The sequence below is a fragment of the Apodemus sylvaticus genome, chromosome 2 (genome assembly GCF_947179515.1).
Source record: "Apodemus sylvaticus chromosome 2, mApoSyl1.1, whole genome shotgun sequence".
In the NCBI taxonomy this organism is placed as follows: Eukaryota; Metazoa; Chordata; class Mammalia; order Rodentia; family Muridae; genus Apodemus; species Apodemus sylvaticus.
Window position 1 is genome coordinate 42,052,784 of NC_067473.1, and position 17,637 is coordinate 42,070,420.

General features: G+C 36.0%; 1 protein-coding gene across 1 annotated transcript in view; it reads left to right on the top strand.

Moving 5' to 3' along the window:
• Cftr (CF transmembrane conductance regulator) overlaps window positions 1–17,637 on the top strand; it is a 170,083-nt gene that overhangs the window by 103,942 nt on the left and 48,504 nt on the right. The window contains exons 14-18 of the mRNA XM_052173280.1: window positions 6,790–7,498; window positions 9,289–9,417; window positions 12,948–12,985; window positions 13,745–13,995; window positions 17,332–17,411. Of these exons, the coding sequence (XP_052029240.1) occupies window positions 6,790–7,498; window positions 9,289–9,417; window positions 12,948–12,985; window positions 13,745–13,995; window positions 17,332–17,411 (1,207 nt within the window). The remainder of the gene's footprint in view (window positions 1–6,789; window positions 7,499–9,288; window positions 9,418–12,947; window positions 12,986–13,744; window positions 13,996–17,331; window positions 17,412–17,637) is intronic.

A 17,637-nucleotide genomic window follows, 5' to 3' on the forward strand; every position in this document is an offset into this window, starting at 1 on the left:
GTATAAGTATCTGCTTTTGTCTCAGTCATCTGCTTGTTGGGCCTCTCAGAGGACAGCCATGCTACACTCCTGTCTATAAATACATAAGTAATAATATCAGGCATTGGAGACTCACCTTGAGAAGGGTCCCAGTTTGGGCCTGTCACTGGACCTCCTTTCCCTTAGTCTCTTCTCTATTTTTGTCCCTGCAGTTCTTTTAGACAGGAATAATTCTAGGTCTGAATTTTTGACTATGTGATGACAACCTCATCCCTTTACTTGATGCCCTGTCTTTCTACTGGAACTCTACAAGTTTCCTCTCCCCACTGTTGGGCATTTCATTTAAAGTCCCTCCCTTTGAATCCAGAGAGTCTCCAACCTTCCAAGCCTCTGGTATATTCTAGAAGGTCCCCAAACCTTGCATCTTCTGAGGTTATATATTTCCATTCATTCTGATGGACCTTGGGGCTTTACTCCTAGTACCCACCCCCAACCTGATCATGTTATCCTTTTACTGTGCCTCCTCCTTCCCTTTCCTACCCATTTTCTTCCCTCCCTCTGGCCTCTGCTTTCTTCTCTCTCCAAAGTGAAGCACCCTTTCTTAGGCCATTTGACTTGTTAACCTTCTTGAGTTCTGTGGATTATATACTGAGTATTTTGTACTGTTTTGGTTAATATTCACTTATTAGTGAGTACATACCATGTATGTCCTTTTGGGTCTGAGTTACCTCACTCACAAAGAGTGATATTTTCTAGTTCCATCCACTTGGCTGCAAAACTCATGGTGTCCTCATTCTTAATAGCTGAATAGTATTCCATTGTGTAAATGAACCACATTTTCTGTATCCATTTTCCCATTGTGGGATATCTGGATTGTTTCCTACTTCTTGCTATCACAAATAAGGCTGCAATGAACATAGTGAAACATGTGCTCTTGTGGCATTGTGAGGCATCTTTTTGGTATATGCACAGTAGCAGTACAGCTGGGTCTTTGCTTAGAATTATTTCCAATTTTCTGAGGAACCTCCAGATTGATTTCCCAAGTTATACCAGCTTACAATCCCACCAGAAATGGAGGAGTGTTTCTTTTTTTCCACATTCTTGGCAAAATGTGCTGCCACCTGAGTTTTTGATCTTAGCCATTCTGATTGGTGTGAGGTGGAATATTAAAGTTATTTTATTTGCATTTCCATGATCAAAAAGGACTTTGAACATTTTTAAAATTGTTTCTTGGCCATTCGAATTCTTCTGTTGTGAATTCTGGGTTTAGTTCTATACCCCATTTTTTGATTGGGTTATTTGGTTTTTTGGAGGTTAGCTTCTTCAGTTTTTTTAAAAATATATTTTGGATATTAGCCCACTATCAAATGTGGGGTTAGTGAAGAGATTTTTTTTTTCTCTAATCAGTAGGTTGCTGATTTGTCCTATTGACAATGTCCTTTGCCTTACAGAAGCTTTTCAGTTTCATGAGGTACCATTTATCAATTCTTGGTTAAATAAATTCTTAGAGACTAAGTCATTAGAGTTCTGTGTAGGAAGTTCCCCACCTCTTATCTTCTCCACCCCTATGCCCATGAGTTTGAAGCTCTTTTCTACTTTCTCTTCTATTAGATTCATCTTATCTGGTTTTATGTTGAGGTCCTTGATCCACTTGGATTCGAGCTTTGTGCAAGGTGACAAATAAGGATCTATTTTAATTTTTCTACAAACCAACTGCCAGTTAGAACAGCACCATTTATTGAAGATTCTTTCTTTTTTCCATTTCTGTATATTTTTGGCTTCTTTGTCAAAGATCAAGTGTCCATAAGTGTGATCTTACTTTTGTGTCTTCAATTTTATTGCATTGATCAACCTGTCTGTCTCTATATCAATATCATGCAGTTTTTAATCTTGCTCCGTAGTATAGCTTGAGGTCAGGGAAGGTGATTTCTCCAGAAGTTCTTTTAATATTATGAATTTTTTTTTGCTATCCTGTGTTCTTATTCTGCAGGAAATTGAGAATTGCTCTTTCCATGTCTTTGAAGAATTGTGTTGGAATTTTGATGTGGATTACATTGAATCTGTAGATTCCTTTTGGTAGGATGGCGATTTTTGCTATGTTAATCCTATCAATCAATGAGCACGGAAGATCTTTCCATTTTCTGATGACTTCTTTCTTGAGAGACTTGAAGTTCTTGTCATACAGATCTTTCACTTGTTTGATTAGTTACCCCAAGATATTTTATACTATTACTGACCACGGTGAAGGATTTTGCTTCCTTATTTTCATTCTCTGCCCTGTTTATCCTTAGTATAAAGGAAGGCTACTGATTTGTTTGAGTTAATTTTATATCAAGCCACTTTGCTGAAGATGCTTATCAGCTGTAGAAGTTCTCTGGTGGAATTTTTGGGCTCACTTATGCATACTATCATATTATCTGCAAATAGTGATAACTTGACTTCTTCTTTGCCAAGTTGTATCCCCTTTATCTCCTTTTGTTGTCTTAGTGAACTGGCTAGAACACTGAGCACTATCTTGAATAGGTATGAGGGTAGTGGGCATCCTTGCCTTGCCTCCAATTTCAGTGCATCAAGTATCTCTCTATTTAATTTGATATTGTCTGTTGGTTTGCTGTATATTGCTTTTATTATGCTTGGGTATGAGCCCTGAGTTCCTGATCTCTCCAATACTTTTAAAATGAAGGTGTGTTATATCTTATCAAATGCTTTTTCCCTATCTACTGAGATGATGATGTGGTTTTTTTCTTTGAGTGTGTTGATGTAGTGTATTATATTAATGGATTTTCTTATATTGAACCAACCTTGCAGCTCTGGAATGAAGCATACTTGATCGTGGTGAATGACAATTTTGATGTGTTCTTGGATTCGGTTTGCTTTATGAGTACTTTTACATTGATATTCATCTGTATTTCATGTGAAATTAGTCTGAAGTTCTCTTTTCTTGTTGGGTCTATGTGTAGTTTACATATCAGAGTAATTATGGCATCATAGAATGAATTAGGCAGTGTTCCTTCTGTTTCTATATTATGGAAAAGTTTGAGGAGTGTTAGTATTAGTGCATCTTTGAAAGTCTGGTAGAATTTTGCACTAAAGCCACCTGGCCAGGGCTTTATTTTGGTTGAAAGATTTTTAATGACTTCTTCTATTTCTTTAGAGGATATAGGCCTGTTTTATGGTTTACCTGCTCTTGATTTAATGTTGGTATGTGGTATATGTCTAGAAAATCATCCTTTTCATCTAAATTTTTCCAGTTTTGTTGAGTTCAGGCTTTTGTAATATGATCTGATGATTTTTTTTTTAAATTTCCTTAATTTCTGTTGTTATGTCTCCCTTTTCATTTCTGATTTTGTTAATTTGGATACTGTCTCTGTACCCTTTTAGTTAGTTTGGCTAGGGGTTTATCTATCTTGTTGATTTTTTCAAAGAAATAGCTTTTGGTTTCATTGATTCTTTGTATCATTATCTTTGTTTCTATTTGGTTGATTTTCACCCTGAGTTTGACTATTTCCTGTCTTCTACTCCTCTTAGGTTTGTGTGCTTTTGATTTATTTTAGGGTTTTCAGGTGTTCTGTTAAGTTGTAGTTCTATGAGGTTTCCTGTTAGCACTGCTTTCATTCTGTCCCATAAGTTTGGGTGTTTTTAAATTCTAAAATTTTTAATTTCTTTCATTTCTTCCATGACCAAGTTATTATTGAGCAGAGAGTTGTTCAGTTTCCATGGGTATGTGGGTTTTCTGTTGTTTTTGTTATTGAAGTCTAGACTTAGTCTTTGATCATCTGATAGGAGGCATGGGATTATTTCAATCTTCTTGTGTCTATTGAGGCTTGTTTTATGGCCAATTATATGGTCAATTTTTGAAAAGGTACCATGAGGTGCTGAGAAGAAGGTATATTCTTTTGTTTAAGGTGAAATGTTCTATAGATATATGTTAAATCCATTTGGTGTTGAAGTGGGGTCCAATGTATGTTTTGAGCTTTCGTAAAGTTTCTTTTATGAATGTGGGTGCTCTTGCACTTGGGGCATGTTTAGAATTGAGACATTCTTTTGGCTGATTTTTCCTTTGATGAATTTGAAGTGTCCTTGATAACTTTTGGCTGAAAATCTATTTTTATTGGATATTAGGATGACAACTCCAGCTTGTTTCTTGGGACCTTTGGCTTGGTAGACTTTTTCCAGCCTCTAAGTCTGATGTAGTGGCTGTCATTGTCCATTGAGGTATATTTCTTGTGTGTAGCAAAATTCTGGATCCTGTTTGTGTATCCAATCTGTTACCTTATGTCTTTTTATAGGGGAATTGAGTCTGTTGATATCAAGAGATCCTAAAGAAAGATGAGTGTTAGTTCCTATTATGTTTGTTGTTGTAGGTGGTATCACATGTATGTGATTCTTTACTTTTGATTTTGTTGTGAGATGATTAATATCTTGTTTTTCTTTGCTGTAGGTACCCACATTGTATTGGAGTTTTCCTTCTCTAATCCTCTGTGTGACTGTATTGGTAGATAAATATTGTTTAAATTTGGTTTTGTCATGGAACATTTTGGTTTCTCCATCTATGATTATTGAGAGTTTTGCAGGCTATAGCAGTTTGGGTTGGCATTTGTGTTCTCTTAGGGTCTGAATGATGTCTGTCCAGGCTCTTCTGACTTTTAGGGCCTCCATTGAGAAGTCTGGTATAATTCTGATAGGTCTGCTTTCATATGTTTCTTGGCCCTTTCCTCTTACAGCTCTTAACATTCTTCCTTCATTCTGTGCATTTAGTGTTTTGCTTATAATGTGAGGAGAGGATTTTCTTTTCTGCTCTAATCTACTTGGTGCTTCTTGTACTTTTTCAGACGTTTTCTTCTATGTTTTTATTGAAGACATTTTCTGGTCATTTAAGCTGAGAATCTTCACTGTCTTCTGTTCCTATTATTCATAGATTTGGTCTTTTCATTGTGTCCTGGATTTCCTGGATGTTTGGGGTTAGGATTTTTTTTTATATTTTATTTTTTAATTTTCTATATTCTTTGTTTATATTCCGAATGCTTTCCCCTTTCCTGGTTCCCCTCTCCCCATTGGTCTCATAAGCCTTCTTCCCTCTGCCCATTTCCCAATCACCCCCCTCCCATTTCCCTGTCCTGGTATTCCTGTCATTGTACCAATATCATGCAGTTTTTATCACTATTGCTCTGTAGTACTGTTTGAGGTCTGGGATACTGATTCCCCCAGAAGTTCTTTTACTGTTGAGAATAGATTTAGCTATCCTGGGTTTTTTGTTATTCCAGATGAATTTGAGAATTGCTCTTTCTAACTCTATGAAGAACTGAGTTGGGATTTTGATGGGGATTGCATTGAATCTGTAGATTGCTTTTGGCAAGATGGCCATTTTAACTATATTAATCCTGGCCTGGGTGTCTATGTCTGTAGCCTGCCTCCTGTGTCCCTAAGTTGACCCAGGTCTCCTGAGAAGCATGTGGCCCTGACTGTAGCAGACCTCCTGGGAGGCCTTCAGACTATGGGATCTTCAAAAGAGCAGACAAGCTGATGGGCTGCCCAGGTGGAAGATGCAGGGCAAATAAACATTTTCTAAGCCAGCAATAAAAATACAAGAGCACAGACTTCTGGGTGGTAGAGCATGATATGGACTCTGGGTGATGCGTCCTTAGTAAGAAGATTGCTACAGAATTTCATGTGAATCTTTCTGTGTTGTCCAGAGCACAGATTACCTTTGTCTGGATTACTTGTTCAAATCTTCCAGGAGCCATTGTGCTGTTTTGTGTGTTCAGTTGTTTTGCTTAACATATAATAGAATTTAGCTTCACTTGTTTGGGGGGAAGGTCCTTTGTATCTGGGGAACCTGTATAGTGCTAGAAATATGGGCTAGCACTGACTGTAGCCTTCCAGATACACTTGCATTTCGGAAGTCTGTTCCCAGGGGCTAGAGAAATGGCTCAGCAGTTAAGAGCACTGACACTTCTTCCTGAGGTCCTGAGTTCAAGTCCCAGCAACCACATGGGGGCTCACAACCATCTGCAATGGCCTCTTCTGGTATGTCAGAAGACAATTACAGTGTACTCATATACATAAAATAAATAGTCTTTAGAAGTCTGTTCCCAGCAGAACATTATTTTAAGACAAATAAAATTCTAATGAATGTAAGACCCCCCCAATGCTATTTTATAATGCTCTGACTATAGTTATCAATATCTTACTGTCAAAATTAAATTTAGCTAAAATTATATTGTTTATATTTAAGAGTATATAATGGCTCTTATTTTTGATATTTTAATGGATAAAAGAAACAGATTTTCCCTAAGACTTACTTTTAAACTATAAGAACATGTTATTGGAAGACAGTTAAATTGATTAAATATTTCAGAGTTGTAATGTTTTGTCTTAAAGAAAACAGATTAGTCAATATAAGATACAAGAGAAAATTCATTAACAATTAAAAACAGAAAATCCCTAATATCTTTAAAGTTATATGGAAATATGAACTTTTAGGAACATCTAATAATTCCTCTATTTTCTAGAAAAATAAACCAAGACCTAAGAGAAAATGATTTGGTTAAAATCAGATACTTGATTATTAAAAATTGAATTTGATTTTATGTCTACTAGTATTCACTTTACAGAAGGATATGCTATTTCATACTGTAATTCAAGAGGCACCTAAGTTATGATGAAGTGGTTATTTGTATAAACATATTAAATGAAGCAATAAAATGCTATGATAGAGATTTTATGTGATAGAACTTTAATAAAATGCAAAAATTAAATATACATCACTATTTATAAAGTAACATCTTACATCTTTTTATATTTCCAAAGCTGTGTTTGTAAATTGATGGCCAACAAAACTAGGATTTTGGTTACATCTAAAATGGAACACTTAAAGAGAGCTGACAAAATACTAATATTGCATCAGGGCAGCAGCTATTTTTATGGGACTTTTTCTGAGCTACAAAATCTACGCCCAGACTTCAGTTCAAAACTCATGGGGTATGATACTTTTGACCAGTTTACTGAGGAAAGAAGAAGTTCAATTCTAACTGAGACCTTACGCAGGTTCTCAGTAGATGATTCCTCTACTACCTGGAGCAAAGCCAAACAGTCATTCAGACAGACTGGAGAGTCGGGAGAAAAAAGGAAGAACTCTACTCTAAACTCATTCAGCTCCGTAAGGAAAATTTCCATTGTGCAGAAGACTCCTGTATGCATAGAAGGAGACTCTGACAATCTCCAAGAAAAGAGACTGTCCCTAGTTCCAGATTCTGAACAGGGAGAGGCTGCCCTGCCTCGCAGCAACATGATCACCACCGGCCCCACATTTCCAGGCAGAAGAAGACAGTCTGTTTTGGATCTTATGACATTCACACCCAACTCAGGCTCCACCAGTCTCCAGAGGACCAGAACTTCTATTCGAAAAATTTCCTTAGCTCCTCAGATGAGCTTAAATGAAGTGGATATATATTCAAGGCGGTTATCGCAAGATAGCACACTGAACATCACCGAAGAAATTAATGAAGAAGATTTAAAGGTATATACCTGCCAAGTCTTAAGATGCACCTTATCCTAACCCCATAAATGGAGTAAATTTTGTCACATATTACGTATTTCATGCCATCCCGTTGTGGTTTCTGGGTCAAGGGTACAAAGTTTCTATGTACCTATGTAAGCAACTTGAAAACATAAAACTATTTCTGGTTGTCATTTAAATATCATCCCCACCCCACAAATGTGTTGTAAGCCAAAACAGGGCCTTAGTACTGAGTTTCTTTAGTATACCCATCATATGATATTTACTTTTATAACTTAATAATTGCTTCCTTTATTGGTTTTCTAGGAAAAGGTGGAATAAAGTATTATATAAACAAATAGTTACATTTATGTAGACACCAAGAAGTGTTTCTGAGGCATGGCCTTGATAAGGATTACACACACATGGCTTCTGGATAAGACTAATTCACATTCCTGCCTGCATTTAGTTAGCATATATTTTCTAATCTTTCTGATTTATGTTGTGTTTTTTAAAGGGTTTCTTTTAAGGAAGATATGTGAATCTCAGCATATATTACCGTCAGTAGTCAGATTAAAAGTCTTAACACTGTATGTTAAGGAGCAAAACCGACTTCTCTTAAAATAGAAAGCAATGGAAAACAGGAGGGCTATTTTTTTTTTAACCAAACAATGGATGTGCCTTAGATGAAGTTTAAAACAGAGTCCTAGTGGACGTTATATTTAATAGTGCCAGTCTTTAATACAAAGTTAACTTTTGGGCAGTTGCAATTCATTTAGTGTCTCTGGGCCTGAGTTCACTCTGTCATGAAATAAAGGGATAAGTAATTCTCAAAAATATATATACAGTGTTCCTATAATCTTAAACTGATATGCTAAAAGATAATTCATCTATATGATTTAATAGCCATCTGAACAAAATTACCAAATTGAACCTATAAATTTTAGGTTGTATGCATTTTAAAGAATGCTTTCTTTGCCTAAATTTGTTACTAAGTCATCACTTATTTCACCTCCCAGGCAACACACTTTATCTCCTTCACTGTGACATCACTGTCCCTATTAACAGAGAAAGAAAATACAGTTACGAGAAATTCAGCATCTTCTATCCATTCAAACATCCTACAATATTATTGTTTATCTTGATTTTATATAAATGGCAGTTTCATTCAACAATCTAATTTTCAATCAGTGAACCTTATTCTAAGTTAGCAGGATTCCTTTTTTGTGAGTCTAATGCCACCTGATTAACTTCATGGATTTTATGAGGGCAGTTCCAACTTTTCCCTTTAGAATATATAGGCTCTATTTTTCTCACAGTTTTAGAATGTAGCTTCCAAAAGGCAAAGACTTTTAGAGTAATAATATATTTGGTATTGGATTTTGTAATTTAAATCATAGCTAGAAAAGCAACCCTGTAATGCCTACAGACTAGACAAACATAAGCCAGCTTTTAAAATAGCAGACTCTGTAGCTAGCAAGTTCCAAATTGCCCTTTTCCATGGATAACTGAACCAAGTTAAATCATGAAGAGGTTGGGAAGTTCTCTCATTTGACAAAAGGTGTAGGCTGTAAAGCATTGAAATGCTAAGGCCTGAGAAGTGACACTGTGTTCGTTACTTTTAAAAACTCTATTGCTTGAGCAGACTCCTTTCACTGTGGCCATCATCACCCGCGGCATTTTTAATGACTTATAATTTTTAAAGATACTTAGCTGTAAATGGTACTGTTCCCTTATTTCCCTGAATTCAAAATAAAAGCTCAGTGGCAGCATGGAATAGGATTGTCTCAGAATCACACTTCTTTTCTCAGGAGTGTTTTTTTGATGATGTGATAAAGATACCCCCGGTGACGACATGGAACACATACCTCCGATATGTTACTCTCCATAAAGCCTTACTTGCAGTGCTGATTTGGTGCGTGCTGGTTTTTCTGGTTGAGGTAAGAATGGTTGGAAATTGTTAATTTGAGTTTAAATTAAGGATAAAAATGCTGTTATGTATTCATATGGGCATTTGTACATGTCTATGTGCAAGTGTACAGTGGTAGTTTCCTGTAAAGTTCATAGCTTCTGAAAACCAACAGGAGCTGATGAGGCAACTCTGAGGTTAAGGGCACTGCTTTTCCAGAAGACTGTGTCAAATTACTAGCACCTACATGGTAGTTTATAATATCTGTAACTGAAGTCCCAGGAATCTGGTCCTCTTTTCTGGCCTCTGTGAGTCCAACATGTATGTAGTACACACACATGTGAAGGCAAAACATTCATATACAGAAAAGAAAGTTAAAACTTTTAAAAATCTGCTGTTAGAATTATCACTAATATTTTAGTACTTCAGAAATAAGAAAATATACATAATACAAATACGATATATGATGAATTGTCATAAAATAAAATTTAATAGAAATATTTTATATATTCAACATATTTTGATTCATAAGTATTGTAAAGATATTACTATAACAAAGTCGGTAACGTAACTATCATCTCAACATTTTTGTTGTTTTTGTAACAAGAGCTACTTAAATCCACACATCTAACAAGTTCAATACAGTTTATTAGTTGTAATCCTCACATCATTTATTACATTTCTGTACATTTAGTTTTCAACAGATTCAGAAGCCCAACCTACAAGGAGTGTATGAGTTGAAGTTAAGTACTGAAAAGAATTCTAGATGTTCCTCTAGGTGTTGAGGATGCAGGTGGTGACTCACATGGTGATGATCCTTGCTTACCTGCTGCTCCTTGGTCTCAGGTAGCTTCCCTTGAGGGACAATTGGGTGCCTTTCACAAGATATAATTACTTCATTGTCTACTACTACACAAGAATGCAATGTTATTACTTCACTATTATTTTCCTGTTGCCATGATAAAGCAACTAAAATGCTAAGGAATGGAAATTTTATGTTTTGGCTTTCTGTTTGAGGGAATGTATTCCATGGAGGCTGGGAAGGCATGATAGCAGGAGTAATAGGTTGGCAGGTCACATTGTAAACACACTCTGGAAGCAAATAGTGAAAAAGTCAAAAAGTCAGGCCAGATGGTAAACCTGACAGTAAGCCTTCCTAAACAGCACAGTAGCTTGAGACCAGGTGTTCGAACACAGCAGTCTTTAGGACATTTTACATCCCAATCATCATCATCACCTGAGGGAAAAAAGATATTTTGTCATCAGTCAACAAATAAAGTATAAAAAAAGAATGTAAATGCAATATGAGTACCTTTAAAAGGGAGGGAAGGAAGGTAAGAAAGGGGCGGGATGGGGGCAGGGTTCGTAGTGGACAAACTACAATGATGCTCTCTTCAGAAAACAATCTACTGGCCTGTGCTTTTCCTTCTTTTCTTGTTCCTTTCCTTCATTCCTTCTTTCATTTTTTTGGTCAATATCTTATAGGCATTGGCCAGCTAAGTAGCTCTCAAAAAAAAAAGGAGGGAGGTGATTGGAGAAGGGATGGAGAGAAGGTTTATGGGACATATGGGGAGGGGAGATCCAGGAAAGGGGAAATCATTTGGAATGTAAACAAAGAATATAGAAAATAAAAATATTAAAAAAATTTACAACTAAACAACATATTTGCTAATGTTTGAGTATGTTGTTTTCTTTCAATCAAAATTTCCATAAACTTTGTTTTAGTCTATTTTTTTTCTTTGTGTCAGTGCCAGTGTGTAGATATTTTTGGCTACTGGAATGTTTCCTGGTACATTCCATGATGGAACAGGTGCCAATCCACAGTGGTAGATTGGTTCTTAAAGCATTGTTTAAGTCCTTAATGACGAGAAATTCCAAAATGCATAACATTCTCCATTAAAGTGATTTAGCTAATTTTAAGCCTTAATAAGGACTGTATTTCCATTTAGATTTATGAATTTATAGCATCCGTTCTGTGTCTATGTCTTTTATAACAGGAAATAAATTTAGTGACTCACACTGTCTTTTCCTATTTCCTCACCATTACTTAAACTAGTAGTAGGGGAGCCAATATTTCTCAGTCATGTATTATTTTGAAAAAGTGTATTTGTATTTTCCCTAAAATGCTATGTTGTCTGTAAGTTCTTACCACTAAGCAAATAAACTAATATTTCTTTTGTGCTACTCTTTCTAGTGCCCATTCTTGATAGTATATTTTGGACTAGAAAGGGAAATTGTAAACACTGGATTAAGGGATGTTTTGAGTGTAGCATCTAAAGATCCTGTTTGCTCCTTTGTCTTGTGGTATTTAAGACTGTGTCAGAGGGCTGCTGTTTCTGTCTAAAACCAAGTGGCTTTACATCAGTAATAAAATGGAGATTGTAGTGAACTTCCATAAAACTACCTTTGCTATTCAGTGATAGTCCTCTCAGCACATCTTACTTCTTGTGAAAGTGGATTTTAGGGTTTTATTTGTCCCACAAAATATGTGAAAATCTGTGAATTATAGTATATTGTGTTCCATGTGATACGGCACTGCATTTTACCTCCCCAGCTTAGAAATGGAAAATGACTATGACTTATTCTGTTGCTGCTGCAGCTCAATCATACAGGAGTGTCCCTCTTCGAAAAAAAAATCACATGATCTTTATATGGTCTTGAAGCATTTTGAAGTGAAACAATATTGTGTATCCCATTGTTTCTTTAATTATTTTCCTTATTTTCCCAAATATTTCCCAAATATTTTCTTTAAAGGCCTCCTACAAAATATTTAAAAATGCTTTTTCTTACTGTAGTCAGTAAATATAGTTTGTGTTGGTCAATCTATGTGACAGACAAGAAATTACTTTGTTAGGATCTAGGCCCCTTAGAAAAGTTTCAAAGAGTCCTTTGTTGTTATTAGTAAATGCATATTTATCCCGGTGCTCTTACTCAGAATGTAAGCTGTGCCAGTGCTGCTGATTTTCCTCTTCTTGGTTCAAGGGAGATGCGTAGTGTTTGAGAAGAGGCTCAGAACATGTGCCCTATCCAGGGTCTTGAGTTATTTGATTAGTCTAAGGACTGAGAAAGACTTTTGTATAAGAATAAAGAATTTTCAAAGCTTAGATTATTGCCGGGTTTCTTGTTTTGTGTTAACTTGAGTCATAAAACAACAGAGGTTTTCCTTTTTTACTGAGATAGTACACAGAAACTATGTGTACCTTGCGAAAAAAAATGCCAATTAAAATGATGCCATTAGATCTTCATCAAAAAAGTTAATAAGATAAACTAAAATAAGATGTATTATTTAAACAGACAACCCTTAGCTTTCCTCTCTGATTCCATAACTAGTGTTTGTGGAGCAAATGAATGTGCAAAATGAGAGAGTGGAATTCCACAAGCTAAATGTGCCCTTACCCACACTGTCGCAGCAGACAGTGGCTGAGGGGACCCCACAAGGGGAAAGCCGAGGCCCTGACAGTGCGTGCACTTCGATGTTGCTCATGTTGAATTTAGAAGTGAGTGTGGGAGCCAAAGGTAAAGACGCTAGATAACACTCAACTGTGGGTTGTTCCTTTCCAGGTGGCGGCTTCTTTATTTGTGTTGTGGTTGCTTAAAAAGTGAGTATGCCACACTTTATGTGGATTATGTTTCATTTACATTTGGAGATTATAAACTGTTTCTATATCTACTATATTTCATTACACCCTTCCATATTCCTCCAGATTATGAGGGGAGAAAAACAAGTTTCAGTAATTCTTCAGTTTCTGAGGAGATTGGGTTCCAGAACAAAGATACTAAATTCTGCACTCAAGCTCCAGGTGTACAATTGTATAGTATTTTGCATGTAGCCTATGCATGTCACCACATACACTTTGACACATTTCTAGATTTATATGATGCCTATTATAATGTAATTTTCATGTAAGTAGTTATTAGGGAAATGATGATAAGAAAAATAAGTGTGCATGTTCACTAAAGATACAGCTTTAAGAACCATTTCTTCAGTAAACTGATGGTTGAATCCATGAATACTCAGAAGATGCATAAGGTTTACTATATTTGTTCAAGTTGAAAGCTGTTCATTTATCTCTTCATTTCTAAAATATATGTTTTCAGTTTCTATGAAATGCAATAAAACATATGAAGAAACAGTTCATATTTAATAGTTTCTACTAAGTATTTTGTTCAAATAAGGATCGATTTCCATCTATTTCAAATATGAGAAACCTTAACTAACCTTCTAGCAATACAAAAGCTATAGAACTAAGGGTGTCGGCCCTTCTAAGCCAGCACTTCATGTTTTCTATACTTATTTTTATTAATGATTCAGTTGACAAGTTTGATTGTCAAATAACAGTTTTTCTTTTGTTTTACAGCAACCCTGTTAACGGTGGAAACAATGGTACTAAAATTACCAATAGCTCTTATGTTGTGATCATCACTAGTACCAGCTTCTATTATATTTTTTACATTTATGTGGGAGTGGCTGACACTTTGCTTGCCCTGAGCATCTTCAGAGGTTTGCCGCTGGTGCATACGTTAATCACAGCATCAAAAATTTTGCACAGGAAAATGTTACATTCTATTCTTCATGCCCCTATGTCAACCTTCAACAAGCTGAAAGCAGGTACTTTTGATTAGGTATATAAAATGGAACCACCCACTGGTCAGCTGTGGAGCCTGTTGGCTTACTTGCTCTCCAGAGGCAGCGTGAGCTTGAACACAGGCATCTGTTCCTCATCCAACTACCTTGTTTCACATTCCTAAGATACTGCGGGCAAGCATACCTACCCGTGCTTCAGTATTTCTGTATCAGCCAAGTAGAGTAAATTATTTTGTCACAATGTGATTCTGGTCCAATGGCCTCACTAGGAGCACCCTCTTTGGACAACTTGGCCTTTCTCTTCTCACATATGTATCTTGATGGGAAAAATAACTGTTTCTTGTTACTCTTCAAGAGTGGTCATATGAATGTGTTAGATGACTTTTGGGGGGAAGGGAGATATTTTATGATTATTTTGAGACAGTTATAGTACATTGTCCTTTCATGATGCATTTGACACCAATTTAATTACAATCACAGAAAGTAAGATAATTTAAAAAATATAACCAAACCTTTCAAAACCTATGGTAAGAAGAGTCTTTGAAAATGTGGTGCATTAATTCCCCAGTGGATTAACTTTCTTTAAAGACCACGAAGATATAAGCCTCCTAAGTTCTCTTTCACTGGAGATCTCTTTCCTGCTGTGTGGCACTAAACAAGGGAAGTCCTGGCACATAAAATTAATAAAGTGTCATTCTTGTCCTGGGGGAGCTCACAAGCAAGGAGAGACGACAGGCATGGAAACTAAGCCACACGTAGGATAAGTTACAGAACTGAGACGTTTTAGTGTAATCTCGTTCTAAAAACCTGAAATGCGCATCAGAATTTTTTTTTTAGGTGACAAAATTAGGTGTTGATGTAGAAGAAGGAATATATTTATCCTAGAGCCCTTAAGCCTCACCAAAGCGTTGTCTCATTTGCATATGATCCTGGCACTCTTTTATTCTAAGAATCTTAGAACTAAGAGAATGGCCAATTCACTTGATCCAGTGACTTTGTTTTTATAGAATTCTAAACCCCAAGAGGGTAGGAGTTCTCTCACAATTCTGGCAGAGTTAAACATGGACCATGAACTACAGTGGAAAGGACACAAACATTTGGGGTTTAGGCTTAGTTTGACCACACATGAATGGTAGTTATGGCTGTCAGCAGCCGATGTGAAATAGATATTAGCATATTTCTGCTATTCTTTTCTGGGGTGGGGTCCTTTCTCTCCCCAATCCACTCACAGCACATTCTCTGCCCTCTCTGTTGTTTCCCTATCAGTGATCGCTGTACATTCTTCTTTTCTCATTTGTCTTCCCAAAATGCCATCCTTGTCTCAGGTTAATTCCTAACCACTTTATGCTGTGTTCCTCCTTCTTCACTCTCCTGGAACCAAAACAGCAAGTTGCTCTTAGAAGATCTCAGTCAGCCTGCTCTCAGTTTCTGGTTGTTGTACATATAGAGTTTGATTTCTATTAAAAATTATTATATTCATGGTTTATGATTCTCCTCTGTTATTGAGTTATTTTGTTATACTTTGCAACAACTTCTTGGAATTTTCTTTGGATAAGCTCTTTAGAATTGTGCATTGACCATGATTTTCCTTGACATTGATTTTCTCTGGCTTTTTGATTTTCTTCTGTTACTTTCCCCAAATTTCTCATACTCAAATCACTTAGTAATCTTCAGCAAAGTGTGGTTATAATAGAAAGATACTCCTGGTTGAAATGAAATTTGAAATATATATATATATATATATATATATATATATATATATATATATCTCACTATTATTACACTACTTTGCCCAAACATCCTTTCAGTTTTAAATAGTTATTACAAATGTAGTAGGATATACATTCTTCTCTGAGTTATTTATGGAGGGATATTCATAATGCATATGCATATAATATATCCACAAAATATCCTAAATATTAACTAATATACCACATGTCTGCATAAGGCCTTTTACTTTTGTCTGTAGGTCATATAAGATAGACTTGGAATTATGCTATTGACCTCAAAAGTCTACTGTCTGGGAAACAAGATAAAACATATGTCCACACACAAGCAGCTGTGATACACAGCACGTGTGTAGTCTCTGCAACTCAGGCATGCAGACAAGGACAGGAGGAGATTGTTTCCAGATGCAGTCAATACCCTACTCTCTTGCAGACAGGTTATTCGAGTTGAGCCAGGAAAAAAAGGAACAGATTTGACAAGAGGAGAAAGAACTTTTAGAAAGAAGGAAATAACACATAGGCAAAGTAGGAAAAGGTAAACTAAAGAATAGGTAAACTTACAAGAAGCAGTGGATTTGAATAGAGGTGTCTAGGTTAGTTAAGGACAAGTTATGGAAAAGTATTCGATATTAAACAAAGAATTTTGGACTTTATCCCATAGGTAATAGTGAGTGAGTGATAAAGTTCACTATTACATTGTTGCCGTAGTGTTATATTACACTTTATCTAACTGTTTGCTTAGCTCCTTTTTAGGCAATGAATTCCTATACTATCAGGAGAATGACTTAAATCACCTCTATTCTCACTCTAGCCAGCATTGCCCAAAGCATGTGGTAGACATGGAAGTTTTAGTTCATTGAGGCAACAATCAAGACGCAGACGTGTGAGTCTGGAATTTAGAATACAGGTTGAGGAATGGGAGAGATGTTTGAATGATTAAGAGCAGTAGCTGTTCTTCCAGAAGTCCTGAGTTCAATCCCCAACAACCACATGGTGGCTCACAACCATCTGTAATGGGACCTGATGCCCTCTTCTGGTGTGTCTGAAGGCAGCTACAGTGTATCTGTATACATTAAATAAATAAATAATAAATAAATAAATAAATAAAACAATACATGTTGAAGCTTATATTCCCAGTGAAGAAGACAGACAAAATAAAAAAGGAAGTGTGCGTGTTCTGAGAGAGCCAGCTGTGGGTTCTGGATCAGTGTATCTAAATGGCAGTGAACTCTGCAGGGAGGGTGTATATGTCCTATGTGATGCAGGTGAACATAAAAACCTGTTGAAAGCACAGCCATTGAGGCGCCTTGTGACTGAGAGCAGCAGAGGTGAGGTCTGTGTGGTCTGATGACCAGACATTCCTAGCCTTAAGTATAATAACTTGATTAAAGACATTGCTCGGAGCTGAGTCTTAGGGGACTCCATGTTTTATAAAAGCTCAACAGTAAGAGGCTGTAACTTAAATATATATACTTAGAATTCTCAACAAAGCTAATATTTGTAAGTTTTTGAATTTCTAATTAGATGATAATTCTTATTTTAAATGCATTTGCTGTACTGTGAATTTAGGATAAAATATATTGGTGTCCTTCTAAATGTGATTAATTTTTGAGAATTTTTCTTTCTATCACAGGTGGGATTCTTAACAGATTCTCCAAAGATGTAGCAATTTTGGATGACTTTCTGCCTCTTACCATATTCGACTTCATCCAGGTTTGTAAAGAATAACTATTACCGAGTTTTCTATTTGCCATAAAGTTTTCTGAATAGTTTCAAAAGGAAGCAAGTAAATTTTTCACTAATTCCCACATACTAGTTGTAGTGAATAAGTTTTATGACGTGTAGCAATATTTAATAGTCACAAATTTAGTGAATTCAGCTATCTCTGTTTATTTCAGGCAGGCCCATGATGTGATACTATCCTCTTAAATTGATTTGA